Raw genomic sequence first — 14,652 nt, 5'->3', positions numbered from 1 at the left:
GGACTGAGGCTGAGGCAGCGCGTGCCGGGCAGGGCGTGGGGCAGAGCCGGGCTCGGGGATGGTGAGGAGAAGTGAGGGGCCTGGTGGGAGGGGAAGCTGGAAGAGCGTGGCTTGTTTAGTCTAGCAAAAGGCAGGCTGGGAACGGAGCTGATTGCTCTGTGTAAATACATCCAGGGCATAAACATCAGGGAGGGAGAAGAGCTAATGTAAGCTATGAAGGACAGTGCTGGCACAGGAGATGGGGCTGAACTGGCCCTGAAGCGTTAGAAGTGGGGTCCTCCCCAGAAGGGCAGGATGGGTGCAAGGAATGTCTGGGACAGGGTAAAAGCATGGACCTTGAAGGCTTTGCCGAGGAGGCTGCGATGCGGTGTGGGGGTCAGGGAGCCAGGAGCACCCGGGGCAGCCCTGCCTCCAGCCCTGCTCTCCTGCAGAGCCTGGGGGCTGCTGCCCAGCGTATTTGGGGCCCAACTGGAAGTGCCAGGGGAGGACCGAGGAGAGCATCGTTGGCTGGTTTGTGATGCTCCTGCGGTAGGTTTGGGGGCTGGGTCTGTCTGCACAGCAGCACACTGTATTTGAAGAGAATGAGAAAACTGAGTAGCAAACGTGCTCGGCGATCTTGAGGTGGTGCTTGGCGATGCTGTGATAAGCGACATGTGTGTTGTTGTGTTTTGGTTTGGGTTTTTTTTTCAGGCTCTGCAGAGGAAGTACTAGCACCCAGTTCGTGAGCCGGTTATATCAGATACAGAACAATTGCTCCATGGGTGTGTAACAACGGATGCTGTTCACACCCTCATTTTTTTTCAACACCTTCCCCCTCCCCCAAAATAAATTTTGCTCTATTTTTCGTGGGGCAGGAGGAAGGGGCTGTTTCTTTTTTAGTTATCTCTGACTGTGAAACGAATGAACTTGTTCACATATGTGACAGAGGCGTGAGAGCGTGCCTGCGTGCGTGGGTGGGGAGGAGAGCAGCGCCTTTTCTAGAGATGAGCTGGGTCTTCAGAGATTGAATGCATCTTGTGCACCTTCCCTTACAGAGCAGATTCTCTTCGTCTTTGGCCACCTGCCTCTTCATGCTCCCAGATGGAGCCGCTATGATCAGGGGAAGGAAGCAGAGAGGAAGAGAGGTCAGAAAAATGCCGAAAACAACTTAGAGGTCCAAGCATCACAGAAACTAGTAGAGAAAGAATAGCAGAAGGTATATACAGAGAGAGAATTTCTGTCCCCACTCCGTCTTGCATATGCATGCATATTATATACATAAGCATAAAGTATCATTAGTGTTTACATTGTTGTCAATCATCATGGCATAAGACAGGAAAGGAGGTTTCTTTCCCCCGGGCTAGATTTTTCATGACAATTTTGCAAGGCACGTATATGTATATAAATAAAACGGTGATATATGGCCAGGCTGCAGATATTTATATATTCTATATACATAGAGAGTTCTGTACTATCGAGTTCCTTTTAAATTTCCTTTATTCTCTCTGTGTTCCACATGCTATATGTATTTGTGTGTTTTGTATAGTTTACACACAAGCTTAGGTTTATTGCTGACTTACTGAATAAGCCACTGCATGTTCTCCACATCTCTAAAATGGGGATGTAGAGAGTAGTATCTGGGTTGATGTGGAATTGCTCAGGTTCCGCGCATCACTGCACATCCCCAGCTAATCTGATGATCTTCTCATACATTGGAGATGTACGAGAAGAGATGTACGAGAAGATCACAATGTACATCAGCTGTACATTGGGCCTCAGCGATGTGCTCTGTGCACGTGCCCTGGGTGAGCTTTGTCATTTAGTTGTCCCTTGGAGCTCTTTCCATGATGTGGCACTAAAGAGGTCCTGACGTAGCTTTTCTTGCCCTTCTCCAGACAGAACACACATTTTCTGGGTTAAGAGGCAGTGGAAGCCCTCACTGATCCGATGGGCTGTACGCACTTTGGTGCCGCTGGTCTCTAAAACCACTTGCAGGGTGCATTGCCTCGGCTCCACGAGGGTTTCTGGGGACTCTGAGCAGACCCACCAGTCCTGACCCAGCATGGGCACAGGAACCCATTTCAGCCCATCCAAGAGAGCTCCTAAACCTAGGAAGGTCTTAAGGGAGGAGGCTGAACACACCCAGACCCACTCTGTGGTCTCCAAGCCAGCCTCCCCACCTCCACGCTCGCTGCCAGCCTGCACTGCCCTGCGCAGCTCCGCCATGAACCTGCCGAGCTCTGCTCCCATCACCCAGGCGCCCAGATGCAGCTTTGCCTTTTTCTCCCTGCTGTTCAGCCAAGAAAAGGCCCGTATCGCCTCTGAGGTGAAAATAAAGCTCCTGTGTCACTTGAGCACAGTTGTTTTATCTGGAAAGAGGCTGAGCAGCTTTGAAAGTCTATTTCTATCTGACTCTGCAAGTGGGTGCACAAGGGGGTGTGGGGGTCCTCAAAAAGTGCAGATTGCAGCTGCACAATTAAGTGCTGGGGTGTGTCCCGGCCTCGGGGTCCCCTGGGCAGCACGGCCCTAACAAGGAGACAGTGGCATTACTAATCAGGGCTCTGACCTTTACATGGCTTTTATTTAATACACATTCCACACTTCCCCAAACTCCTATCCAAAACATTGACATTTCCGCTGATAGATTGGGTCAGATTTTGGAGTAGTTGGGGGGGCTCAATTCACTCTTACAATGGTTAAATTCTTACAGCTAAATGGGCTTATTCAGTTAGTGCAGCAGCTGGTGTGATTTCGAGAAGAAAATAAACATTTCCTTCAAATATTTTGATTGGCAACTGGACAACCGAAATACTCAAGCTCAGATTGCCAGGGTCCAAAAAAGCAAATGGGGGTTGGACGGCGAACAAGCAAGGCAAACCGTAGTAAATCCTCCGAGGCAGCGCTACCACGCAGATTGTGCTGGCGAAGCGCTGCGAAGGAGGCAGCGAGATGCGATTTTCGAGTGCGCTGCCGGCTGTGACCTCAAAGGGAGCGCGGGGCCCAAAGGTGCAACTTCACCGGCTCCCCGGGCATCTGCTTAGTGCCTCGCTCGCTCCGGACTGCCGCTCGGGAGCTGGCTGAGCCTAACAGAGGGCTGCTTTGTTGCCGAGCTGGGTGGTTGCGGCGGGGATTCAGGGCAACGTTTTGCCCTGGCCTCGCCGGGGCTGTCCCAGAGCCCCCCGCTGTCCTTCCGCAGCGCGGCCCTCCTCGGACCCGGGGCAGGAGGCCCGGAGCCGGGCGGAGCCGGGCGGAGCCGAGCTCCCCGCCGCCAGGGCCCGGGGACGGAGCTCGGCACCCGCCGCCCGGCCCCGCCGGGGCTCCCCCCCCCAGCGCCCGGGCGGCGGCGAGCCCGGCGCGGCCGCGGCTCCCTCTGCTGGCGCCTCCCGCCGCCGGCTCGGGGCCGCTGCCCCCTGCTGGAGGCGAGACGGGCCCGGCCGGGCTCCCCCGGGGACGGGACGGGACGGGACGGGACGGGACGGGACGGGAGCATCCATCCCCGCGTGCTCCCGGCGGCGCAGGAACGGGGCTGGCGGCCGGTTACCGCTGCCTGACTTCACCAGGGACGGCCAGCGCCCCCCGAACGGCGTGGGAACAGAATAGACAAGTGGGGTTGGGGTTGGTTTTTGTTGGTTTGTTTTAGCCTCGGATTGGTGGGGGAAGACCGGAGCTTTGTTCTGGGAGAGCCTTCAAGCCCAAGGCCCGGTGGAGATGAAAGCGCAGCCCAGCGGTGCTGTGCGGGTGCCTCACATCTGCAGCACGCGGGGCTGGGGGGAGGCGAGGAGCCGAGTCCAAAGCCCGGCACCCGCAGAGCTCACCCGCTGCCTGCCGCTGTGCTCAGGCCATAGCTGGAGAGTTTCTAGCCTGCTGGTATCGCTGTGCTTTGCTCTCTATGCACGCAGCCTGCAATTATCGCTCTCAGAAGCTTGCGTCTAAATTAGTAGCAAATACCAATTGCCAAATGTTGCACATTCAGTCCAATAAAACATAGCCTTTAAAAAAACCCTTTGAGCATGTTATAGAGGAAAAGGGAAATGTGCCCTGAGCATTTGTGTTTTATTTCAATTTACATTTTTCTGGACTATTATATAAGGGCACATTAAAGCTAACAAAGGAGCACAGTCTGATCACTCGACATCGTCCGCTGCTCTGGGGAAGGTGCTGAGCAGCACCCTGGGGTTTTGGGGCTGGGGATGGTGAATTTGGAGCCTGCTGTCTCTGTGTGTGTAGCTAAACAGTCTTGCCCTTTTCCTGCAGCGACCAGGCTGCATGCTTGTAAGGAGGTATTCAGAAGATCGTCTTTTTTGAGTCTTTCCCAAATTCAGCTGGGATTTTTGTTCTGTGGTCCTACCCTATTCTTGCTGAAGCTCAGGGCTCTGCTCAAATTGCTTCTTGCAGCAACTCTTCAAACCTCACCTCGCAGCACCTGACAGCAGTGCTGGTGCCACTTTTGCAGTAGCATGGCTTTGGGATGGGGCAGAGTGTTCTGCTGGCAAGCTGAGATGTGAAATAAGGTTGGTTTGCTCAGCTCTGAGCGTTTTCCGCAGTGTAGCTCTTTTCCAGCCAGCCCAAGCATGCTACCCCTCCACATAGCACCCAGGATGGATGGAGCCGCGGGTGTGTGCGTGTGGTTCATGACAGCTTTGAGCTGCTCCTCTCTTATCTCACACCAAAGCCGCAGCCACATTCACAAACCAGGTGCTCCCCTGCCTTTCTCCTCCATGGAGCCTGCGTGGGAAGGCAGGCGCTGCCGATCGCCCGCAAACGGCTGGAGGGGAGGGTGGCGCCTCCCCTCCACTGCTCCCCTGCTGCAGGACTCACCTGGACCAGAAAGGGGCTTCAGGTCAGATCCCCTCCCTGTCTGCTCCTCCAGAGCATGTCCTTGCCACTAGTTAGCTAGAAGGGATTAGCTCAGGTGTTGTTTTTTTTTTTTCCTGGGGAAATGCTGCAGGGACTGGTACACCAGCCCTGAGAATTTTAAAATGCTTTGGCATAATAAATATATATATAATACACATCCCTATCCATACACAGCTAATATGCAATCATATATCTCTGTGTGTCTCTGTATATACACACACTTATGTAAAAATAACAAGTGCTTCTATCATATTCATCTCACACATTTTCTTGTTCGGAGTTGATTCAAAACCCAGCCTTATGAGACAGACAACCAACACCTAATAGCCTTTCTGGCTAGGTTTGCTCTTTAGAGCTAGGCAAGCTTTTATGTGTTAGCTCTGAGCATCATAAATATTCTCATGTGCTGCAGAGTCTGGCACAGCAGAATTTTCCCCCTGCTTTGGAGCAGTGTGTCTCATCCTGCAGAGTGTGGGGAAGAGGAGGGCCTGCAGAAAAGGCCAGATGACATCCTGCTACCAAAGCAGAAAGGTGCAACATCCCTGCCTTTAACGAGGGAAAATAGTCTTAGCAGTAAAGAGAAAGCCACCTCCAGCCAGCCAAGAGCTCTGAGCACAGTACGTCAGCCAAGAACTTTGGACTGGAACTGTTCTTTCTAGAGATTTTTGTTTTATGGGTGGTGTTAAAAGGCTGAGAAAGGCACAGTAGTAGCCATTTATAGCCATGCCTTCCTTCATAACTAGCGCCAGAGCTTAATGTGAGCTACTGAGGTCCAGAGGACAGGGGTTTTGCATCTCTGCTGGGAGAGCACAGCTCATTTCTCTTTGCTTCCCACAGAGGACAGGACCCAACAGCACCAGGCAGAGGTCCTGTCCAGATAAAAGCTGGCTGCAACCCACTTGACATTTATACCCCTAAGGAAAAGCACAGGGGCTCCATCATCTGTGGGAGCTGGGTAACATCCCCACCACACTGACCCAAGCATCCCTTCCCCCAGTAGAGGAAAGCCTGAATTTCTCACTCTCTTTATCCTCTTGGAAGGAGAAAAATACACAGAGAAAAGCAAGCAGAGGGGTAGTGTGGCTCCTAGCTTGGGAGTTTTCAGCTGTGTGTTTATCAGCTCCATCCCCTGATGGTATCAGCACGAACAGGCCACCCACAGGAAGGCTTAGCAGCCTGGTCTGGACTCCAGCTTTTCCTCTCTGTCTCCGTGTGTGCGTGTATATACACCACCGACTATCTCAGGGACCAGCCGTCTGGGGCCTGCATCCATTTATTTACTACACAGCTGATGTAATGGCTAAACATTTTTTTCTATGTTTATGGGGTGTTTTTTTTTAATCTGCCAGAGACGAATAGACCCCTAGAGAAGTCAGCTTAATTGTGTCCCTTCTTGGATAGGAAACAACAAATTTTAGGACAGGAAATGGGAACAAATTAAACAAAATGGTTTTAGGATTTTTGTATTTAAGTTTCCCAGCTCTCTTCCCCGGCAGATCTTAGAGATGTTTTTCCCTCTGACTTTTATTCCTTGGGCAGGGGATGACCCAGGACACAGGGCAAACTCTACAAGCCACCAGGAGAGTGCTCTAACCACCCGCTTTCTTCTCCCAACCCCGCAGGCACATCAGACCTGAGCCCCTTCTCAGACCCCCGGCAGTTTGACCGCTCCTTCCCGACGCTGCCAGCCCTCACCGAGACCAGGTTCTCCGACCCACGGATGCATTACCCCGGCGCCATGTCCGCTGCCTTCCCCTACACCGCAACGCCCTCTGCGACGGGCATTGGGGGCATCAGCATGACCAGCATGCCCACCACCACGCGCTTTCACCACACCTACCTGCCGCCCCCTTACCCCGGCTCCACGCAGAACCAAAGCGGACCCTTCCAGGCCAACCCCTCTCCCTACCACTTGTACTACGGCACATCTTCGGGCTCTTACCAGTTCTCCATGGTGGCAGGTGGCGAGCGCTCGCCCACCCGCATGCTCTCGTCTTGTACAAGTGCTTCAGCGGGGAACAACTTAATGAATCCCAACCTGGGCAATCAGAATGACGGCGTCGATGCAGACGGGAGCCACAGTAACTCACCGACCACCATGACAACTACAGGGAGGATGGATGAGTCGGTCTGGAGACCCTACTAGGAGGAACACAGCTGGGCACCCACCACTTTAACTTAATTTTCCACCATCATGTTACTCCTTTTGGTAGTGAATGCAGCAAAATGAGACCTAGGGAAAAGGTAAACCAAAGTCTCCCAAACCAAAAGCAAACCAGGATCCTCTACATGGAAGCAGGGCAAACGTCAAGCAAAGATAAACCAAGACCTATGTTACATTTCAAGATAAGCGTCCACAAAGCTTGAATTTGTCGCTTGATGTGGTTCCTTTCATTTGTTTTTAATATGTGGATTGTACATAGGAAAGAAAAAAGATGTGTGGAATCAGATATTTGTTTATTGCAGAACACTTCTCAGTCATCTCACTCTCATCCCCATCCCCACACAAAGCATTCAAAAGTTAAGAAAACCTTGTCCTTCTGCAAAACGTTTTAGAGAAGAGAAAGGACCAGGAAATCATCCGAACCATCTCTCTGCCAGTGCAGAAAGACTGAACTGAAAAAAAAAAAGAAAAAAAAAAAACGAAAAAAACCTTTGTCTCCTCTCAGTCCCTCCCCACCAGTTTAAGGCTCCTGACTACCAAAGATCCGTGGGACGATGCCAGAGCCACATGCCGCACGTGAGAGTCTGGTTTACAGCACAGCCGTGGGTTCTCGGGAATGCACGGAGGCTGCGCATTCCTCGTGGGTCAGACGGCATCAGCCATGTGAACAAGAGCTGTGATGTGATTATTATTATTCTTTGTTGACGACAGAGGTTGTATTGTTCATTTTTGTCATTGTCGTCATTTTTAAAACAGTAACGTGGCTGATTCTGTGCCTGACAGACCCTCCCCTTTCCTGTATGTTTACATATGAGATGTACTTTTTATGAGATGTGTTTTGTTGTGTTTGCTCTTTTGTCCTGACCTCACCATTCAATTCTTTGCCCCTCTTTAGCAAATCTCAGTGATGGTGTCTGAAGCGAAGGCAGTGTTCAGGACAATCCAAGGTGTGTGAGATGCACTTCCAAGCAAGCGTGTTACCTGCAGAGTGACTCAGAAACCTTTGGCATGACCCTGCCACTGGTCTCTGGGTCTTCCTTTCATTCTCTCTGAGTGGCTATACATGCAGCTGGTGGCAAAAGCATCATATTTCTGTTATGATTCTTTCCCGTGTTTTCACCCAGAGTGGATTGACACATGATGACTTTTCTATTTAGAAACAACTTACACTTGTCAGTTCATGCTGAACGCTCTAACTGAGATTTGGAGAAAGGAACAGTTTCTACGCAGTCCCTTTGGTGGTGGGAAGATTGTGAAGCAATGTTACCTGACGTTTTCCAACCCCTTACCCTCCTTTCCGTTCTCCCAAGTGACCTAGAGCGCTGATATCTTGCTGTAGATGAATAAGCTGAAGAGCAGGCTCTTAAAGCTACCACTGGTGCACTGTTAGCTGGTTGGATTGTGTGGCATCTGGAGGAACCAGGTCCCTCAGGCACCGTGCAGACACAACCCCATAGCTGGTACCAACGAGGCTGTGACCTGAATGAGACCGCACCAGGTGGCAGCAGGCAGCTGGAGAGGTGGCGGTGCTTCCCCCAGGCCGAGCTGGTGGCCTGGCCCCAACGCACGCCGCAGGGTTAAGCCGCCTTCCACCGGCTGGCCAGGCTTTCTGCTGGTGTGCAAACTGGGGCTGGGTTCTGGGCTCCCCGTGCTGCAGGGCTGGTGGCACGTGGGCAGGATCCTAGGAGCGTTGGGGGGTGAGCTGCACCCCACCGCCCTGCAGCAAGGGCACAGGACAGCCCCCAGACTCCACTGCTACCAGTAGCCTGCACCAGGTCATTTTTTCCACATGTAGGAAAATTTAAACCTTCCAGCTGACCTCCCAGTTCCTTCTGTCTATTTTATGCCATTATACCGATCACCAAATCTCAGTTGTAGCTTGTCAGCAGTCAGTCGAGATACAGAGTATTGTAATTGCACTACCACATAACGACTGGAGCAAGACATCCTGGCTTAGTTGGAAAGCTGCGATGACCACTCATGAGTTAAACAAGCAACTAGAGGAACAACTTTTTTAAATAGAAAATTTTAAAAGCTCTACCCCAGCAAAACTGCAACATTTACTTCCTTAGCAACAGGGAGCACCTCTCCGGTGCTTGCCAGCTGTAGAAACTGGACCGCAGCAGCAGCCTGTGTTTTGATGCATTTATGTTTATCATCCAACCACGCCACTGATTGAAAGCACAAAGAAAACAAGGCATTCGTAGTACTAGGTTAATTTAAGACTGTTCATAATGAATTTTTTAAAATGGCAACAATGTTATTTTTATGACATATTGTCATATGAAGGTGTAAATATATGCACCTCTATTGTATGCAAATGGTCACAAAACAGGCCAATGTTTTTTGCTTTGCACTATAATTTGCTTTTTTTAAAAAATGCACAATCGCTTGTACAGTAAAACCCCTTTGTCTGGCTCAAAGAATATTTAACTATAAAATCTAATTTTTGGTCTTATTTGTTATAATAATATAATTCTTAAATGTGTTGAAGGATCCGATTCTTAATAATGCTTCTAATACTTGTATGTGCAGGGTAAAATGACAACAACCAACTAAGGCGTTGAGAACAGAGACATTTGTAGATAAAGAAGGCTAAAGTTGTTGGTTTTTTTAATGGTGTCTTACAATGGACATTAAAAAAAATGCTAGTGATACCAAATAATGTGGTTATTTGTGTAATATACCAGCCCTACTTGAAGGTAATGCCCTATATTTAACATGTAGCCCATCTTTTTAACCTGTAGCACTTGTCACTGGGGTGGGGGGAGGCGGGGAGGGAGGGAGAGGATGGGGAGGGTCTGCTCCTGTTGAAGTCGTTTGAAGAAGCTCTGGCTGCTGACATCTCTGCCGTGCCAGCTTCCGTGAGAGCAGTCGGGCTCCTTTTTGTTGGCCGGGCTTGTGAACGGGTGGGACAGAGTTGGTACGAAGCCACAGCACAGTGGTCAGTTCTGCTTTTCTATTATCGGTGTCGATGTTCTTATCCAATGTACATGATTATATTGTCAGGCCTTCGTGTAATCATTTTAATGACTTTCCATGTGGAATAATAAACGTACGGTTACAAGTCCCCCCGTGCCTCCTGCCTGCTGACTCCTTGCCCGCAGCTCTGCAGGTCCCAGGCGCTGCATTCCGCTGGGAAGGGCCCGGCCCCTGGCCCAGCACCCCGGGGCCGCTGCCTGGGCTGGCGGCCACGGCCGCAGTTTGGCCAGAGCGGGCACAGTGAGCGGCCCTGGTCGCCTCACAACTCAGGCACATGCCCACAGGCTCTGGCCAGCTTTCGACTCTCCTGAAATCCATAAAAAAGACTCCTGCAGCCTTCTGCAAGACCAGACTGGGCCCTGACCTGGAGAGCTTGGCAGGCGTTTCATTCCCAGCAAAGTTTAAATATCTCCCAGGACCCGGTCCTGTCACCACACTAAGGACTTCAGCCCCTTGTCCCTGTTCTCCACGGGCCTGGGCCCCTGCCCTGCGCCCCTCCCTGTCGGTCATTGCCAGCACATGAAAGCTCCGGCACAAAGCCCACACCGCACCCAGCTCCCACGCAGCCCAAGCCCTAAACCCTTGTCTCTTACCACTCACCTCCAGGACCCCACTGACAGAGGAAAAGCCAAGAGCACAGCGCCACAAAGAGCACAGCCCCACAACAGTGTCGGATGCCAGCGCGCTGTCTGCCTGGAAGCCCGGAGGAGCCAAGATGAGACAAATGCAGCCCAGGCACTGGCCACGAGCCGAGCACGGGGATGTCCAGCAAGGGTGGCAGCAGCGGCACTGCAGGGTAAAGCCAGCGCCTCGTGCATCCTGCGGGCTGGGGCAGAGCCCTGCTGCCCCTCGGCAAACAGCTCCGTAAGTGCAGCCCGCAGCGGTCCTTGTAAGGGAAGAAAAGAAAGGGAAAAAAGGAAAAACCCAGACAAAAGCACAATAAATGGGTGGGGCTTTGTTGGAGAATGCTGCTGCACACCCCAGTGCTGAAAAAGGCTTTGGGGGGGGCAGAACGGCTTTAGAGCCGGTGCCTGTCCAGGGCCAGGGCTCCCCTTCCAGACGCTGCTGGGCTCACCCAGCACAGGGAGGACACAGCAGCAGCTGAAACACGGACCGGAGGCACATGCAGCTCCGAGAGCTGGCGATGTTAAACTTACCCAACACCTGAAGGCCAGATGGGCGTTATTTTTATACAGGCCACCTACCAAGCACAGGATTCAGAGAGCTGCAGATGCTGGGGCCGCATCTTGCCCAGGTTTTTCACCACCATAGTGACTTCACAGGGAAGGCTGCGCCCACAGAAGCTGCAGTGGGGTCTGGCCGAGCTGAGCGCCCCGCGGCTGCTGCTGGTGAAGGGGTCGGCTGAGCACCGGGGCAGAGCGTGGTGCCGTGCAGCAGCTGCAGCATAAACATTTTTTAATTTTTTTTAAACATTTGTGATTTTTCTTTCACAAAAATTAAGACGGGGGAGGATGGGGGATGACACAGGACACACATCACTGAGGCTTTGGTTTTGAACGTTCAGATATTGAACTGAGCAGAGTTTGTGCTAAAAAAAAATCGTAAGAAAAATGAAGAACATTTCCTTTGAGAACAAAGCTAACAAAAGTCTCAGTTACACCAAAATTTTATTGTAGTCTCTTTCCAGACCAAATTCTAAACCCAGTCTCTCTTTTAATAACAGTTTTGTCTCCAAACTGCCCATCTTAGAAATAATCTTTGCACTGCCAAAAGGTTTATAGGCTACCCAGGGCACGTGGGATGGAGCTTGCCTTGGTGCAACGCTTACAAGGCTGTGGGACCTTGCCTTTCCCTCATCCCAGCGTTAGCGAGCTGCCGGTGGGCAGCACCATGAGGACACAGTCCTGCCCCTCCAAAACAGTGGGGCCAGGTACTCGTGTGAGGTGCCCATTGCCCTGTCTGCAGCCCCAGAACCCTGAATGTCAAACCCTGCCGAATGCTCCTGCTCTGTCACAGCTTCTGTCTGCATCTGCAGGCGGATAATCCTGCTGCAGCGGATGGGGGCTGCTGGTGTTCTTGAATATGGCCTATTTAGAAGCTAAATGGTAGAAAACATGGAAAATTCATTAGGGTGTCTGGGAAAGTGTTAGGTTACACATCATTCGCTTCTATTTACTCAGTGGGACTTCATGCTTTGGGGGAGATACATATTTATACATGTATTTTATATGTATGGGCTGTTTTTATTGATTTTTTGTTCTGTTGTTGTTGTTGTTTTGTTTTGTTTTATTTGTTTGTGTGTTTGTTTTTTTTTCTCTCTCTGTTTGGTTCCCAGACAGACACACATGTGAGCCCTTCACTTCTCACAGGCTCTTCAAACCACGAGGCAGCTCCTGCCACGACAGTCCAGCATTCACTCCCTCCCCAAAACAGAGCTGCAGCTGCAGCCCTGCCCATGTGCTGCCCCACTTGCACACATGTGCCACTACTCACCCCCCTGCCAGTACAGTGCTGATGCTCAGCATCTCTCAGAGGCAGCCAGTGCCTTTGCCATCTACTTGGAAAAGTCAGGAGCTGCTAAACCAAGGCCATAAAGGGCAAAATGCAGCCATGCCAGGACCTGCTGGCAGCAAGCCTCGTCTGGCTGCTGCCGCGGTGCTGGCTGTTAGGAGGCTTGGCGAAGATGGGAGCTGGGAGAAGAGCAAGAGGGGGCTGGCTGGTCACTGCCCAAACAATAAAAATACGAGAAAAAAACAATCCCTCATTCCTGATCACTCAGAAGTTCTGAAGATTGGTGAAATACAAAAACAACCCCATAAAAACTTTGCACTGAGCAACAAGAGTTGTTTTGCTCAGCTGGAGCCAGGATGTTTCATTTTTCAGGTCCACTAACCCCTCTGCTGAGCTGTCTCTCCCCAGACTTGGTCGGTTCTGAAGCTGCCATCCAGCCCCCACACCCCAACCAGAACTTGTTCAGCTAAATGCAGTCCTGAATCAACCCATATACTGCAGACTCTCTATTTCAAATAAAAACAACAAAAAACCGCAACCGTCTGTGTTTTCCTATAAATAGGACTCTAACAACAAATCCCCACTGTTTGGCCATGCCATGACTCCTGCTTTACCTGATGCCTGCTTGTTCCTGGTTGGGACAGCCCAGACAGCATAGAGGGAAGAAGGAGAAGGCATCGCAGTATGTAAAACTGCCCCCATCCTTATGCTCGTGGCTCCCCATCATATCATAGAATGGCTTGGGTTGGAAGGGACCTTAAAGATCATTCAGTTCCAAACCCTCCTGCAGGGTTGCCACCCACCAGACCAGGTTGCTCAGGGCCTCATCTAACCTGGCCTTGAACACCCCCAGGGCTGGGGCCGCCACAACCTCTCTGGGGGAGGGGAGACAAGGCCAGCGTCTTTCCCAGTGCCTAATTTAAACCCGGGTCCCTGGATCCCCGTCAGCCTCCTTGAATCCCTCCCACCCCGCAGGGATGCTGCCAACACAGGGCCATGTCACTGGGGCACGCATCCCGCTGGCAGCCTGAACCCGCAGGCTGGTGCTTGGTGGCTGCGCCCAGCAGCCTGCGTAGGAGCAAGCACCGCTTGTGTGGCAGCCACACAAAGCACAGAAACCACATCTTGAAATTCCCCTGAAGCACACAATGTGCCGTTCTGCACGAGAGCTGTAACTTAATCACAGATACTACTTTTTATTTAAGTCATGCAAATAAAATCAACTGTATAACTGTTAATTCCCTGACAGTAGCAGGGTGAGATGCAGGGAAGGTGTTTTCTTGTGTAGAGAGGTTGGGTTGGGCTGGGAGATCAGAGGAGTCTAAATTAAAATGCACTCTTACGCTGCAAATATCTATTCTTGGCTTAGCCTACAGAGTCTGAAAGTGATGGCAGTGACACGGCTCTGGGATGCTGGCTCGCTGCATCGAGCGCCTCCCACCGCCATCAGACAACAGGCAATGAAAGCAGCTCGACTTCAAACGGAGACCAAGGACTCATTAACCCTGCAGTCGCGTTAGATGGGGTGATACCAGGCTTTAATTAGGACAGCCAAGGTGAGCACAGGCGACGAGGTTGCAGGAGCATGTGTGTGTGTGTGTGTGTGTGTGTGTGCGCGCGCACACGGCGCCGTTTTGACGCAGCCTCCAGGTGAATGCCTGTGGGCATGCACCTGCCTGCGTGGGCAGGGCGCACACGCGTGACGGGGCATGTCCGCGTGGCGGGGGACGCGCGCCCGGCGGCACCCACCACCTCCCGCCACCTCCTGCCACCTCCCGCCAGCCCTGCTCAGGTTCACCCGTCTGCTCAGCTCCTCGCAGGGATGTGCTGCTCCACCAGGGATGCACTGCACTGAGAGGGCAGGATCCGGCCTTTGGGAGCTGTCTAGGCGCATCGCTTCCCTGCTCCAGACCAGAGATGCTCAGGCGGAGAGCGGTGGGATCACAGGGCTGCTGCCCCAAGCTCCTGCACACAGCACAGCAATGCCTATGACCCAGCAAGACAGGAGGAGTGAGGAAATGCCAATGGCCTTTTTGAGCTGCATAAAAAAAATCCTGGCTCTGTGCGTTCAGTGCTGAGAAGCCAAGGACCAGGTCAGGCTCCCCACCACCACTCACCGCTCCAGCCCTTCTCCAGCTCCCATCCAGACTCTGGCTCAGCTCCAGGAGGAATATTTCACACTAGTGTTACCAGGCAGC

The 14,652-nt window shown here is 51.9% G+C and overlaps 1 protein-coding gene across 3 annotated transcripts in view; it reads left to right on the top strand.

Moving 5' to 3' along the window:
• RUNX3 (RUNX family transcription factor 3) overlaps nucleotides 1-10,070 on the top strand; it is a 59,199-nt gene extending 49,129 nt beyond the window's left edge. For all 3 annotated transcript variants that reach the window (XM_068657774.1, XM_068657773.1, XM_068657772.1), the window contains one exon: nucleotides 6,459-10,070. In XM_068657774.1, coding sequence (XP_068513875.1) covers nucleotides 6,459-6,982 — 524 coding nt within the window. In that variant the 3' untranslated portion in view covers nucleotides 6,983-10,070. The remainder of the gene's footprint in view (nucleotides 1-6,458) is intronic.
• The last annotated feature ends 4,582 nt before the right edge of the window (nucleotides 10,071-14,652 follow it).

Source organism: Anas acuta, chromosome 21, assembly GCF_963932015.1.
Source record: "Anas acuta chromosome 21, bAnaAcu1.1, whole genome shotgun sequence".
In the NCBI taxonomy this organism is placed as follows: domain Eukaryota; kingdom Metazoa; phylum Chordata; class Aves; order Anseriformes; family Anatidae; genus Anas; species Anas acuta.
The sequence above is the reverse complement of the archived record's forward strand: the minus strand, read 5'-3'. Positions and strand labels throughout refer to the sequence as shown.